The sequence below is a fragment of the Xiphophorus maculatus genome, chromosome 10 (genome assembly GCF_002775205.1).
Source record: "Xiphophorus maculatus strain JP 163 A chromosome 10, X_maculatus-5.0-male, whole genome shotgun sequence".
In the NCBI taxonomy this organism is placed as follows: domain Eukaryota; kingdom Metazoa; phylum Chordata; class Actinopteri; order Cyprinodontiformes; family Poeciliidae; genus Xiphophorus; species Xiphophorus maculatus.
The window spans coordinates 20,414,069-20,430,263 of record NC_036452.1 but is presented as its reverse complement, the minus strand read 5'-3'; the positions used below and the strand labels follow the sequence as shown (position 1 = coordinate 20,430,263).

At 39.9% G+C, this 16,195-nt stretch overlaps 1 protein-coding gene across 14 annotated transcripts in view; it reads left to right on the top strand.

Moving 5' to 3' along the window:
* cacna1g (calcium voltage-gated channel subunit alpha1 G) overlaps window positions 1-16,195 on the top strand; it is a 279,545-nt gene that overhangs the window by 113,282 nt on the left and 150,068 nt on the right. For all 14 annotated transcript variants that reach the window (XM_023341248.1, XM_023341247.1, XM_023341243.1 and 11 more), the window contains one exon: window positions 8,558-8,691. In XM_023341248.1, the coding sequence (XP_023197016.1) occupies window positions 8,558-8,691 (134 nt within the window). The remainder of the gene's footprint in view (window positions 1-8,557; window positions 8,692-16,195) is intronic.

Here is a 16,195-nt window from a genome sequence, read left to right as displayed (position 1 = left end):
ATCAATTTTAGTGGGGTTCCTGTAAAGTTGAGGACTTTAGAAGAGACTCACTGTTTTAGAAAAAAACAAATTTCTTCCAAATCTAGCTTATTCCTTGACATAAGCTAATAAAGGTACAATAGGTCAAATGTTCACTCTTTTTAATGTTATTATCAATGAGCTGTGAATATGCCTCAATAGCAAAACGTTTCCTTTCAAAGAGCTTCCAACAAGTTCAGTGTTTCCTCTACTTGCTAGCTTTAAGACCTCTTTCCACACTAACAACTTCCACACTGAAGAGTGTTAAGACTCCTACATACTGCCCGTATTCTGTGAGCTGCATTATTCACGGACGGTTGAGATTTCATAGTTTAGTGCCTACATTTCCTGTAATTCCTTCAATTCCTTAAAAATTTCTTCAATTCCCACAGTCCGGATGGATGCTAGCAAGTTTGAGCTAGCTGCGCACCTTGCCATGTTTCTTCTCCATCGAAAAATTTACCTTTGCCTTGAAGTGTCTGGCTGATGTCCACTTTGAGTAGAGTAGAGGTTGAGTCCGCTCGGACCTCTACGGGGTGGGGGTCGTTACTGTTAGCATGATGTGTTAGCGCTTAGCATGGTGAATTCGGAAATAGAAAAAAATTCAACTGAACAGTCACAACTCGGATATGGTAAAGCTAATAATAAACCATTTGTGATCACCCGTTTCCTGTTTTGAGCTTTCTCATTTAGCTTGGAGCATATCTTGCGTTTAATGAGATGTAAATCTCAAAACATTCTCGCGTCACATCTTGTTATAACAAGAAACTTTTCTCATTCAAATCAGTAGAGGTCAAAGGGTTCCTCTGCGCCTCGTGTAGAACATAAATATGTTTGTTGGCTGCCTCATAGTAAATCCTCTCCTGATCTCTCCCCAACAGCAGTCTTTGCTTAAATGTGAAAACACATGTTGTTGTTTTTTTTGTTTTTTCTTCCCCCCCTCCAACCATAAACGACGAGCATGCTTGCGTTTAGTCCGCCGCAGCTGCCGGACTTCACACTTGGGTGCCATACTATATCTAATAGCTTTGACACTCGAGCGTTCGACATTAGGGAGTGTTTAAGTGTTCTCATCGTTAGTGATTAAGAGCACTTAGAGCACAAAGGCTGCGCCCGGGAGGCGATGAGAAGGCCCCGCAATGTCAGCACTCGCTTCGGCAACTCGCAACAAAGCACAGCTGATGTCTGTGCGCCTGGTCCACACGTATGTTTACCCTCGCTCTCAGGCAATGTGAGAGGGAACATGGGCGTTCACAGAGGAAGACGCATGAAAAGGGAGTTGTGTGAGGTTAGGCGGCAGCAACAGGGACGGGGGGAACGAGGATTTCTGATGTGTTTTATCTGTCTGCCTTAACAAAATTAATATTCTTTGAACTGTTTTAAGTGTTGTTGCTTTACAACCAGAAGCTTCGATGTACTAGACTCAAATTAGTGCATAATTGTGAAAAAGGTCAAGCAAAAGGGAAAGGGACAGAGATAATAGGTTGGGGATAACATCACCTTAGGGCGCATTCACACTCTAAACTCTGTGAAGTCCGGTTCATTTAGTGAAGTGTGAGCTGAATGCAAATCCAAAAAGCCCTTTTTAGATTTTGAAAACAATGTGTGACTATTCAGCCACTTTACCCTCATATAAAGTCACAAAATGTGGACACGTTTAAGGGCTGTGGAGTTCTTGGCGAGGCTCCGTCGATGTCAGTGAGTTGGCTAAAAATACCCTGGTGAGGTAAGCATAAAAAAACCCGATGTAAACCGTCCGTAGACTCTCACACGGCCGCCGAGCATACATTCAAGCCACTGTGGGAGACATAACATACAGTAATAATGGAGCAATACTCCCCACCACTCCCTGCTAGACAGAAGGAGGCAGTGGGAGAAAAGTTAAGAGGGAGATGGGAGAGATGAAAGTCTATGGTAGACTGCACAAGGAGGTGGAAGAATGCCAGTAGCTCACAGTCAGTGCAGCAGGAATCCCATCCAGATGTTGGTGCCGAGAGGCGAGACCTGAACTGCCGATAAGAAAGACGGAGAATGCCCTGCTTTTTCGTTACCGGCGCAGAGCGATTTGTGCGTCGAACAGATAAAGCCGTAACCAGCGGAGGTTTGTCCTCTGCGTCCACACTCGTTAACCTACCACGCCCTTGTGTAAATGTATCCCTCTCCCACCCTCATTCATCTCCTGCCACATAAAAGGCCAGCTATTGTAGGATTCCTATCTTTAAAAAAGCGTCTTTAATGGCCGCTCGGCTAGCAAATGGCTGTTTGGACGTGTGTGGCGTCTCTACGTTCACCCTAATTTCTCTCTAGTGATTAACCTCGGCCCACGCGGTTTACCATGTGAAGCGTTTACGGTGGCTGATGTTGTGAGCCACGCTCTGTGCCGGGTGGGACTTTTTTTTTTTTTAACAAGACTTTTCTGGTTGCACAGAAAGTGAAGGCTTTCCCATATCTGGCAGCAGCGACCACGCTTTGTTTGCAACAAATACGAAGATTTGTAGCACATAATGAAATGAGAACTTTCTGTACTGGCATAGAAATGACTTATTCGGGTAATTCTGTCTAGGTTGCCACAGGCTGTTGTCTAACCACCCACCTTATTGTTTGACCTTATTTTTATACCTTTAATTGGATATAAATGGACATATTTTTATGGTTCTTTCAGGTCAAACAGGTCAGTTTTATGACATGGAAGTGTAACGAACCTCCGATAAACAAAGCGGTTCTAGTGGTGGAAGTATTGAAACTCACAGCAATACACAAAACAATTGGTGAAGCATTTCAGCCAATATTAAGGCAAAGAAGATATTCCAAAAAAAATTTGATCAAGTCATACATCAGGTCTGTGAAGTTATTTGCAGCAAACCATGAAGAAATCAATGTTGGAGCCCAAGGATCTGATCTTGAGAGTCCAAATAAGGAGCGCTAAATTGCTAGTGCAGAAACTATCTCATAGAAGCCTGTAGAGAAACTTTGAGGAGGTATTTGTGTGTTTTATCTTAAATGTCCCTTTGGCTATGTTGTCTTTTTATGCTTTGTCTCATGGTGATTAAATAATCCCTTTTGTTTGTTAAATATCGTTGCACAATATCAAAGATTAATCTCGTCAGTTGTCTCAAGTGGGAAAAGACTTTTTCGAATGATGTATAATTACGATGCCATGTTGGGGCCATTGTAGATGGAAAGAAAATAAGTACATTTCCTCCCAAACCTCAGAAAATTTGAAGTTAATCTCAGAAATAAAAATTAATAATACATTAAAAGAAAGTCAAATTTTGACATTTGAAACTCAGAAATGTAATAGTTCTTAGTTATTTTTCTAGCATTTGTTTTTACTTTTCAAACTCAGAAATTTCCTAGTTTTTTTCTACAAAATACCTGAGATAAAATTCTAATTTTGAGGGGTTTTTCTTGCAAATTGTCAACTTTTCAAACTCACACATTTCCAAGTTTGTTCTGGAAGATTTCTGAGCTTAATCTCAAAATTTGCCTTTTTTTTTTTTTTTTTCCAAGCCAACTTTTGACATTTGAAGCTAGGAAATTTCCAAGTTCTTTCAGGGAAACATCTGAGATTAATTTCAAAATTTCTGAATTTTTGAAATAGAAATTTACTCTTCTTTTCCATACTTAAATGGCCCTCAATTTTGTTTTCTTTTTATACTCATCTGCTTCCCAAAAAGTTCCAATACTCCCTCGGTTTCTGAGTCGTATGCATACTAAAGCAGTTAGATGGTAGGAATTAGAGTAGTGTGTGGGGGTGTGTGGGCGTGAGCGCTGGGCCGTTCAGAACAGGTCACTGGTGTCAAATCCCTCCGAGGCGAGCGAGTGGCGTTTAGGCTCCTCCGCCGTCCACATGGACGAGCAGCCAGTGAACCGTACGCTCCTGACAGGCGCGGAACAAAACAGTGTTTCAGTTTTTTGTTTTTGTTTTTTTCTTTTCCTCTAAGGAGGAAAAAAATCAGAGCCATCTCAGCCTCTGATTGGCGAAGAGCCTGCTGCTGCTGCCGCCGCGGCAACACTCGGACGTCGAGTGGAGCCTGCGTCCTGCGGATGTCAGACGATGTTTCACGCTCCACTGACGTCTCACACGAGTTTGAGAAAATCAATTTCCCCCATTAGAGAGCCCGAGTTGCCATGTGCCGGCCCACCAGGAGAACCCTCCCACGTCCCTCCGGCCAGCGAATCCTGTTGACTTGGCAAATTAGGGGTTCCAGCTGTATTTGAGGAAAAACAACAACAAAAAGGAAGCCTTGTTTTGTGGTCAGAAAGGTTTGTCCTCAGTCCAGTCAGCAGGCAGAAGCTCAATAAGTTAATATGAGCACAAAATTATTCATACCCTTTTTATTTTCATGTTTTGCTACGTTACAATAACAAAATTGAGTGTAAAAAAAACCCGTCTACAATTCTGTCACTGTGAAAATGTTCACTCGTTTCAAAAAGTGAAACTCATATAGAATTATCGCAAAAATATTTCAAGCCTTTACTTCTGGACATTTTGATAACTATAGCTTACAGGGAAAGATCAAATAAAATCTCTCAGAAAATTTGAATTTTATGAAAAAGTGTATTCACAAAAAGTTGAGTGGAAGGAAAACCTGTGATAGGAGACAATATTTTTATATATAATGATATTTCAAAATGACCTGTCCAAGCTTACCCTGCCTCTCGCCTGTAGACAGCTGGATAGCCACCAGCATCCCCCCTCCTACCCTAATAGGATAAGGGTGTAGGATAGATGTAGAGCTAGATGAGACAGCGGTGCAGTCAGTAAGGACTCAGCATGGCAGACGACGGCTCTGCTGTTCTGTCTTTTACACAACAACTCATTTTCTACCAGTCATGGTAGGCGAAAACACATCTGTCAGTAGTTGGACTTTGTTGGTGTCCTAACTGGATGTTATTGTGGTTCAATTTTTTTTCATGCTTTCCACAATTCATGGTGTTTTGGGGTTTTTTTCATCATTTTTGAGGTACTGACAACTACCAAGGTCACAAGGTGTTAGTTCAAGTTTGAAATCTTTTGGGTGATAAAAATGTAGAATTTGATAAAAAAAAAAAAAAAAAACCTTCATTGGACTTAAGATGTTTGGCAAACTCTGCTGCATCTGTTATAATGTAAAAAAAAATGTGGCCAATTTTGTGCAATGGGTTCAGTTTTGTGGTCAGGATTCTGACTATAATCTAAGAATTTGGATTTTAATTCTAAATTGCATTTCAGAATTTAAATTTTGATCTCAAAATTCTAACTTTAATATCAGAATTTGGATTTTCAATCTGACCTGTAGAGCCGAATGCAGATTTTAATCCCAGAATTCCATCTTTGATTTCAGAATTACGACTCTTATCTTTGGAATCTAATCTCAGAATTCTGACTACAATCTCAGAATTTAGATTTTAATCTCAAAATAATAACTTTAATATCAGAATTTGGATTTGAACTCTGACTATTCAAAGAATTCAGATTTCAATTTGGATTTCAATCTCAGAATTCAAATTTGAATCAAAGAAATTACACGAGTTTTTGTTTTATCCCGACTTTAGTCTCAGCATGTGGATTTTAATCTCAGTATTCTGACTTTATTGACAGAGATGTGTTATGCACTTGTGAATTCTTTGCCCTCTTCCGTACATCACCCTTTTCACATGAGTGAAAACATCCAGCATGGTTTATGTTTCCATTGACGTCTGATGTTTTTGAGCGATGCTTTAAAAAAAAAAAAAAAGTCTTCAAGGCAGAAATCTCAACATTTCTGTTTGAGATTAAGAGGTAAAGATTGATTTTTATTTTTTGTGACGTTTGCAAACATTTACAAATACCATATCCAGTCTCTTGGCCTGAAGCTCGGCCGTTAGCGTTCTGTTTCTGTCTTTTCAGGCTTCCTATTATCAGCAATCGCACCGCGACGTGAAACGTCTAAATAACAGCCTCCTGTGACACGATACAGGAGCTCACAAGAAACTATGGGTGCCCAGATGACGGTGCAAGTCGTTTCCCAGTCAGATGAAATGCAGATCAGACGGCGCCTCACCGCTTTTGTTTAGTTTTTTTGTCTGACCCTTTCCTTTGGAGGTTTTGCTTCATTGAACAGGTCGCTGCAGGGCTCCGCCGCCTCGGCGGAGTTAATGAGTGTGGTATCTTAAAAATAAACAACAACAAAAAACGACTTACTAATACCCGCAGTGATGTACGGTCACTACCGGAGAGGGAACCTGTTTGTTTCACGGTCTGACGGTTTGTGAAATAGCGGCTCGTTTGTTGCCGTTTTAAATCTTTTTTTTTTGTTTGTTTGTTTGAGGATGCTGGGAAAGCTCGAGAAACCGAGACAGGCTGAGATTATTGAGCTGTAAACACACTGTCACAGTCTCACATTCCTCCATCAACCACAACTTTTCTTTTTTTTTTTACTTCCAGTGAACTTTAAAGCAGTGGAAGGCTAGCTTTTTCTTAAGCTAACAGGATCTGATATATTTATACACGTCTGTGTTCGTGTTAGGATGACTCATCTATCAGTGGGTGTCCTGTGCCTTAATCTCCTTCCAGATTTTTTTTTTCTCCTTTCTCTTTAGCTTTTGTTTTTTACTCTGAGCTCTCTACTCGCCGCGCTCATTCCAAATTCCTCCACCTCTGCTTTCTGTCGTTTCCCATCGATTTTCATATCTTAAGAAAGTGGTATTTGCTCCTTCTGTCCAAGTCCTCTGCTCTTGCTTTGTCTTCGGTTCGGCCTGATGAGGATTTTTGGAGAGCTGAGGCCAGACGGGCCGTAATGAAGAAAAGGAACACTGATTAATGCGATGAGCGCTCTGCCCCGGGTTACGCCACTTTTTTTCATTCTTCTCCGTAATTCGTTCTCGAATGCCGTTTGATAAAGGAAGGTATAACGAAATCCTTATTCGATCACTTGAGGACATCACACAGGCTTGTTTAAGTGCCGTCGAGCAAAATGTTAATCTCTGCTGCTACAAGGAGGCTGTTATCCGTTTCCCATCCAGCGCAATTGTCTGACCTCCTGACGACTGGATCATGAGACATGGATTTCTCTGCAGGAATTCATAAACTGTCTCAATGATGTCAAAGGCTCTCAGTAGGATGTTTATCATACATTAAGAAATGTCTAGACTAGATAGAGGCCAATAAAAAACAGACCCTAGTGTATTAAATCCTTCAGTCTTCACCAACAAGTTACAGAACTTGGTTGCCTGGAGACACGTTGCAACGTGACAGAACGTGCACAAGTTCCTGTCCTCCAGTTCTCTGATGAAGGGCAAAAAACTGCTAGCCATGTTTTAGGTTTAGCTGTCAAAATGTCAATATAACGCGCTAAATCTTAAATGTATGTGTGATTTATAAAAGATAAAAGAACGCAGTGCTTTTCTGCTAATTGTCAACACCACAACATCTTGACAACAAGGTCCAAGGGTGTCACATTTCACAGGTCATGAAAAGGTTTATGTAAAAAAAAAAAAAAAGCAAGGGAGATGGAAGTAGGTCAGCTATGCTAGCTTGACTTTGACAATCTTAGCATGTAGATGTGCTGTGGAATTTTGTGTGTTTCGGTTCGGGGGGGTGAGGGGGTGACCCTGACATCAACTCTGACGGATCGTCAGTAGAACAGATGTTTAAATGAGCTAATCAACCACGGCTGTATTCAGACAGTTATGTATTAAGTGCAATCCTTTAACCCTCTATGGCATGACTTTTTATTTTTGTGGGGAAGAAATATTTTCCTGCATTCTTTGGGAGCTTGGTGGTCCCTAATTACATGTCAATCATAAAATCGGACTCTGACACCTCCTGGAACCAGATTTGGGTTTGTTGCCTCAGGGTAACATTGGTCTAGAACACCAAGATTGTCTACACTGATTATGAGAAATGAAATACAAATCAAACAAAAACTATATTCATAAAAGAACTATTTTTTGGACAAAAATATGTCAAAAATCATGCCCCCCAAAAAATAAAATAAAGGAGCAATGTGAGGTACAGCTATGTGGTTTGTTGCCTGAGGGCAACGCCATGCCATAGAGGGTTAATGTTTATATGGAGGTATTGGGGCCACAGTCTGTGGTTTTTGTCACTGTGGAGAAAAAGTTACATGTATACATTCGTCTCCTTATTGAGTGATGGCACGATGTGGGACTAAGTGCTAATGCCAAAACGTCAGACCCGGGTTTGAACTCCTTTAAGCACATCGCACTGGAGGTAGACCTTGAAACAGTTTTGGTTTCTCTCCTTCATAGTCCAGGAATGTCTTTGGATTTCCCTGGTGAGTGTTATTGGGAAAATAAGGAAGTCTGAGTTTCCCTGTTGCACCTTTGACCTCTATCGCCTGATCTTGACAAGAGGAAGGTATTCAGTAGATGACTATAAAGTCTAATCAAACATATTAGAAATTTATAAATGCAGATTTATGACTTTCAAGAGAGCGCTGGGTGACGTTTCCTTTACGTTTTGTTGTAACAGTTTGACTTCTGACAGATTTTCAACGTTCAGTGACGTTCAAAACGTAACGTTAACCCGTTTCTTCTATCTGTGTCCGGGCAGGACTTTGATGACTTCATCTTCGCCTTCTTCGCCATCGAGATGGTGATCAAAATGGTAGCCCTGGGGATTTTTGGCAAGAAGTGTTACCTCGGAGACACGTGGAACCGCCTGGATTTCTTCATCGTATTGGCTGGGTGAGTTTACACCGTGACACGACGGAACTCTCAGTTGGCCAAACATCAAGGTGTTCGTAAACACAGCAGAGATTAAGATTTTTCTTTCGGCTGCCTCTCAGTACACTCCAACGACCTTTGGGACATGCTCGAGATGCTGAAGATGTAGATTTACATGCCGATACGAACTCATAAGACGTACCTTTGCACACAAAGTCTTTAGCTGCAAACAAGCAGGGCGTGACACTCTGACGCAGCACTCCACACACTCCGACTTGATGAAACACGTCGCAGAGTCTAGCCTGCTGGTTCAGGTCTGACATTTTCATCACACTACATCCCCCGCTGGGTTTTAATGCCACCCTTCTGCCACGGCTTCTGTTGTCCGTCAGTGGGAATAGGACACGCTTCCTCCTGTGCACAAGTGTCCTTCATCAAAACACAACGGAGGACTTTCATGTTGTCTTTTTTTCAGCTCACGCATCATTATACGGTAGACATAAACAATATATTGGAATATTAGTGAAATGTTAACGGATTTCAGTGACCTGAAATGATTAATTACACACCAACTGATATTTTCAAGCCTTTATTTCTGTTAATTATGACGATTTTCTGCATTTAGCTAATGAAAAGAACATTACATTAGACCAAAACAGAAAGACATTTATTACAGAAATGTGGGCTTAATGGAAAATATGCTTAACACCTGCTTAAAGGTTTTCAAAAGGTACTTTTAATCTGACAAGTGAACCTCGTTAAGGCGGATTGTGATTGATTGTATATGACCGTATTAATTGTGGACTTTGAATTGTTACCTTAGATTCAGTTCTGGTAGTTGTTCAGATCCAGCAAGCATCAATTAGGGTTATCAAAAAGTAAACAAGCATGGCAGCCATTTTGTTCTTTTCTTTGGATGGAATAATCATACATTATGCAAATTAAATTATTTTAAAAGAATATACTGCACAAGTTTGGATTTATTGTGCTACTTTTCTAATCAAGATATGGTTTTATTGCCTAGATTCTCAAGTGAGACTTTATTTTTAACTAGAGAATTGGTCCCAAATTTCGTTGCGCAATTTTTCATTGTTGAAATTATAAAAAAAGATTTTTTTTATTCAAAAATATAAATATAAGTTTGAATATGTACATAATACACAATAGAACGACGCATGGCGTACTTCTCTCTTAATATTTGACCTTTATTCTTTTTTTTTTGGTTTCAGACCCAAATTTTCGGTGCAGCCCCAAAACTTTTTTGCAAGTTTTTCACACGGGTAGTCGTTTAAAAAAATTGCAGCGCCATCCTCCTCCTACCACTTCCTGTCATTTTCTTTGTTATTTCTTCCAGTAGTAAAATCCAGTTTTTGATCACGTGACCTGTGTCATGCAAAGAAAGCATTTTAATTGCAGTTTTGCAAAATTAACCAATTTTGATAGAGCTGAAAAGCTACACCATCCAAGCGCAAAATAGTTCTGAGCAAATAACGTTTTCTGAAATCGGCATGTTTCCACTGAACAACTGTATTTTCTTCATTTCAGTTTGCGTAATGCAGCCAGTGGTGTGCCAACAGTGTTCACTTTATTGTAAGATTGAGACTTAGTTATTCTTGAGTTTGTTTTTCCCTCCTTTTATCTCAGAGTTGAATGGTTGAAATTTGGACGTAATGTGGTTCGACTGAACAGTCCGAAACCTAGATCAAAACCGCTTTCGAAGTGGTCAAATCAGTCCAACCACAAGCTTCTGGAAGCATACAGTCTTCATCCGTTTAAAATGTTTGTATTTTGTTTAAAATTGAGATCTCTTCCAGAAATCCAAACACTTTAAATGAGTTCAATACATTCTGACTAGAAGTGCGGTCAAATATTTGTCAAAGGCTATAAAAAGCACGGAATACAGGCGCAACGAGGAACCGGTCATTTCCTGTTATGGTTACCGGGTAACTTTAGATTAGAGAATATCGCCTACAGATTCAAGTTTGAATATTTCAAATAAGTCATTTTAAAGCCCAAACTAAAGAAAGAAACAAGATTCACCGCTATGATGAGGGTCTTTGTTTTTTTTAAGATTTCAGAGCGGAGGATGTTTTCATTTCCAAAGAACGGCATGTTTAAATTGGAACTGTTTGAGTCCAGAAGTCTGTTAACATGCAAAATTCTTCTAAAGGACTTGCAAACGGATTTTCTTTGTTCATTTATGTTAACTGTGATTGGTTATTTTGACAGTTAATTTCTTGAAATCGCTGGAGCTGGTTGCGTGTTTCATGCGTACATATGCGCGTGGTTGTGCGTGTGTTTGAGAGAGTGCACTTTAACAGAAAACGGATGAAAGCAACTTGTTTCCCTGAGTCTGGGATCCGCTCGCGCGTTGCGTTTAAGCTTGCATCAGCGTGCGTGGGCGGAGTGTACGTCTTAATTTGTTTTCATGGCTTATGCTATTTCTGAAACAACCTGAAAAGAATCTTATCTGTACGGAGAGCAACCCAACCTCCAGCCCACACATATGGAGACAAGAGTAGCCAAGGTAACGGCTGGATGTCGAGCCTTCGATATATATCCTGGCAACAATTGTTAAGTCCCCGGAGACGGGCCCTGATGAGCTGTTTGTTTCTCTCCGAGACAATAATTACAGCTAAGCTGCTTTTTCAGCAGGTCTGAACTCTCTCCTCCTAATCACCTGTCTGTCGGGGGGGGGGATTGTTGGAGAGTTGGCCTCACAGAGCAGGTGAGATAGAGGGAGAAAAAAAAAAGAGAGAGAGACGAAATGAAAAACGGACCTCATGCTACACCGCGTTCGGACTCGTCTGCTCGAAAGGCTTTTCACCGGTCCGCTTCGCCGGTTTTAAGGGGATTTAGAATCGACTGCCAGAGGAACGGAAGGTGTTCGTGTTCCTTAATTTTTTGTTTGCGAGAGGAAAGTTTCAGCATGAGAGAAATGTCAAAAACGGAAATGTCACACAGTCATTGAAGGAATTTAGAGAGAGGATGATTTAAACGAGCGTTTTGTTTTGATGCAACAAATCAGTTTGCTTTCCCCACAAATCTGGAACCCGCATCTCAGAAAAAAATGACGAGTCCTCCCTTAAGACCTGGATTTTTTTATTTATTTATTTTTTTGAAGTTTCATGCCTTTGGTGGGGCTCAGACACACAGCATCGTCAAATGTGTTTCCATCTCCCCATTCGGCACTTTAACTATCCAGAAAAGCCAAAAACCATCTCAAATGAGGGGAGAAAAGAAATTGCAAGAGTCAATTTAAATTTAGCCATTTCCATCACCCTTTTCTAATGCGGTACTCAAAAATCTGCATAAAAGAAGCAATGATGGAAACACGGCCAATGAGTCTACACTGTACCTGATCAACTCTAGCAGAAAGACATTTATTGTGAATTGGCAATATATAGATAAGCTAAATTGAGTCGAAAGTCTGGAAAATTGATCAAATTCTACAAAATTCTATAGGCCACAGTTTGGTTGCAACACTGGAATATGTCGGAGGAGCTCCAATGTAGCCACATCATATCAAAGCAACAGATTTATGAAACCTTTTCTGCATTTGTAGAACGAAATCCCTGCCTACTACTTCAGCTAAACACCAGAATGGCGGCTTATCTGCCCAAATCTGCGGTTAAAAGCTTTCTGTAAAAAAACCCAAAACAAAACATGCTGACAATACCGACTTGCAGACAAAGTGATAGCCTAGGACTTCCCTGCAGATTAAGGGACCCGAAGAAGGTTTTATTTATTTATGTACCTATCTATTGATTAGTGTGGTGGGATTCCAATCAATCGCTGAGGGAGTCTTAGTGGCAGAGTGCAGCAGCACTCACTGTCGCAGACAGGCTATCCTATTCATAATACATCAATCAGACTCAGCCTTATCTCTCTCTGTGTTGCTGTTATTCCTCCCCATGAGAGACCTAAAGGACGATGAAGGAGTGAGATGGGGAGAAGGTTAAAACGCCAAGACAGAACAGGAGAGAAGCAGAGAAAGGTCAATTGCTTTATTCGACTCCGTCAATATTTAATCTGGCCAGATATTTGAGCAACACGGTTCATGAAAAATACCAATATTGGCTTGAGAGCTTAGTGGGTATAACTTTTTTTTACATAAGCCAACTGCAGCTAGATTAAAATTATTTCATATTCTGTAATTAGTTTCTGACAGAATGAACATTTTAAAAAGTTTTCTCTGTTGCACATAGTTGTGCATGCTGCCTTAATCCTGTGTCCATAGACATGTTGCGATGTGAAATCATGCACACAAGATCCCTACCTGCTGACGATGACCACCGTTGGTTATAGCTGTCAAGTTGTCAACACAAATCTTTAATGTATTTGTGATATATAAAAGAAAATGACAGAAAGTGTTTTGCTACTAATTTTCAATGCTGTCATAAGTGTAACAAGGTCCAAGAGTATAATATTTCACAAGTCAGGAAAACGTTTTCATTAAAAAAAAAAAAAAAAAAAAAAAATATATATATATATATATATATATACATATATATACAGTATATAGCAATGGTGAAGGAAGTAGGTCAGCTATGCTAGCTTGACTTTGACGACCTTAACATGTAGATGTGCTGCAGAATTTGGTGTTCTTCGGTTCAGATAAAAAAATAATTTAAAATAAAAAAGGCTATACTCTGACAGATCATCAGTAGAGCAGGTGTTTTAGCTAATCAACCACCGTTGCATTCAGACAATCACTTTTTAATAATGGCATAATAAACATTGAGACTGAAAACATAATTCTGTGTAGCTTAGCCGACTGGAATACACCTGGTTTTGAGTTATTCTTTTACGGGGGGGGGGATGCGTTATTTTTTGCTTTGCTGTTGCACACTGCACTATATTAGTAATACCTACATCTCCACGTTTCACTTAAGTAACAGAATTGTTCTACAGCAGCGGCGGATTCTACAGAATCGTCTTTTTGACCCCCGGCACTGTGCGCATTCCCAAATTTTCATGATGCGAACAATAACATTCAGCGTGTCTGTGGAGCAAAATAGTTATGCTAACATGTTTAGTTTTGGGAGAAGACGTCGGCCAAAACTCTCCTGTATATCCTTCCCTTCTTGTATCTATCGGCTAATTCTGTGTAACTCTGTGTTTTGTTGCGGAATCCCACGATTCCGTACTCTGAAATCATAGTTCCTTCTACTCTAAACATTTTTTCCTGTCATTGTCGCCAGACGTTTGCATAACTCTTGACTTTTTCATACTGTATTTTAAAGTGAATGGCACCTTCTCGATTTAAAAAGTCTTTAGCCTGACATATTGCATTTCAGACCTTTGATTGAGCCACACTTGAGGAGCTGAAAGGATCCCAGAAGAGCAACCTGAATCCTTAGCGTCGTCTCCTTTCTTCTCCTGTTGATTTATTGATGGCACTTTGGATCACCTCCAGCTCATGTGGGAGACAGCAGAGGAAAGTGAGAGCGTGACGATGGAAAGAGCAGGAGAAGGGACGGCGAACGACACCTCAGAGGGAAGACAAAGAGCTGCGGGAGGTGCAAGAAGTTGATAGTGAGGAAAACAATGTGACAAAAAGAAAATACAAATAAGAATACCCGATGGGAGACGACGGCGGCAAAGAGCTGCCACGAAAGGCGAAAGGAAAAATAGAACTGCATCATGTCATAACTTATAAATGTTTTGCTATAACAAAAGGTTTATTATTAGAACGGTTTTATGTTGTAACGTGATTTTGCCTGGATGGCGGTTCTTCACTTCTGACTCTGGAAGGAGAATAAAAAAAATCAAATCTAAGCTAAATATGATGCTGGTCCAATAAACTCGGGCTGAGTGAGGCGTCGCACTCGGTGACGGTGTTTTGATCACAGCAGAGTGCAGAACAGAGGCGGACCTGCTGCGCACAGCCAGACAGGGTGACTGGCACTCAGCCATTAGCCCGACATATTCTGCCAACGTCTGTGTCGACCTGCCGGCCTGTTTCATGAGCTGCAGGTTGAAGGTTTGGGCTTTAATTAAAGACATGATGAAGAAACCGGGAATGAAAAGAACTTGAACATGAATTGACCAACTACTTTAAAGCCACGTATTCGGTTTGTCTCAACTCAGGTCTAAGCTGCAAGTTACTGAATGGGAAAAAGAAGTCTTCAAATAAAAATGTGGTATTTTTATTTGAAGTATGGAGTATTAGGGTCAGACTCAGAAAAAAGTCATTACATTTAGAGAATAAAGTCATATTACAACAAAAAAAGTCATAATATTGCGAGAAAAACTTTATGTTCATATTACGAGAATAAGGTTGCACGACAGCAAGGCGAAATAATATGAGAGTAATGCTGTGCAAAAGTCATAATTTGAAGAGAATAAAGTTGCAATAAAATGAGCAAAAAGGCATAATGATATGAGATTAAAGTCTCATTACCAGAATAAAGTTGTGATAATTGGTGAAAATTAAGTCAAAAGAATACGAGACCAAATTCATATTACTTGAATAATATTAGTAGAATGAAATAGTAATTTTATGATAACTTGATAACACAAAAAATTTAAATTAGGAATGTTGAGCATCTTATGAAGTTGTACTTTGGTATCAGTTTTACAATTACTACATACTTGAAATACAAATACTTGATAATGACGTTTTTCCTCATAATTTTATAATTTTCTTCTGGTAATATTGCGTTTTCTACTTATCCTATTAGTTTATTCTTGTAACATTATGACTTTAGTCTCACAATTAAAAAAAATAATCTTAGTCTGGCACTAATCCTTTGTCATACAGCAGTATTTGTAATGTAAAAAATAAGAAAAAGAAAAAAAAAATCTAATTTGAGCTAAAAACTCCTACAAATATGTTTATTAGTGCCCAGATTAATAAATTGTGCAGAGTCCAAATTAACAAAAGAATAACTTAATCTTTAGATACGCATTGATTTTGTTCTACTTCCCAAAAAACCCCTAGTATTATGATTAAATATTCATATTTTTCAGCACAATAGTTTGCTGAAGGGGTTGTAAATACTGTTTGTTGGTAAAGAGCAGGCCGTTTGCCCTCTATCCACAAATTGCCATAAGTGCAGGTCTGGTGATTTGGGGGATCAAACAGCGACCAGCAACAACTAATTAGCAACGATTACAGCTGCTGGCTGTTGGCACTTCTCCATCGTCTCAGGGCTGGATGCCAAGCTGCAGCGTATACGATCCGCCCAAATCTCAACTCCATATGTGTGTTTTTTTTTTTATTTTATTTATCTTAAATTAACTTCAGTTTCACAAACGGAAGTGGAACGTAGAAAAACATTCTGCCACATTGAAATTAGAGGAGAGGAAGGGCATTAAAACCAGGAATGGTGATGGCTTCTACACAAACTGCCTCTTCCTTTTTCACGTACTTTGACTCAGGCAGCTGAACGTTCCTGGCCGAGGTCTCCTCATCCTCCTCCCGCATCACTGTGATTATTCCCCCACTAGCAGTGGGGTCACCTCGCTGGTCATGGATTATGATTCAAGGGAGGCAGTGATGGGATGTTTTGTAATTAAG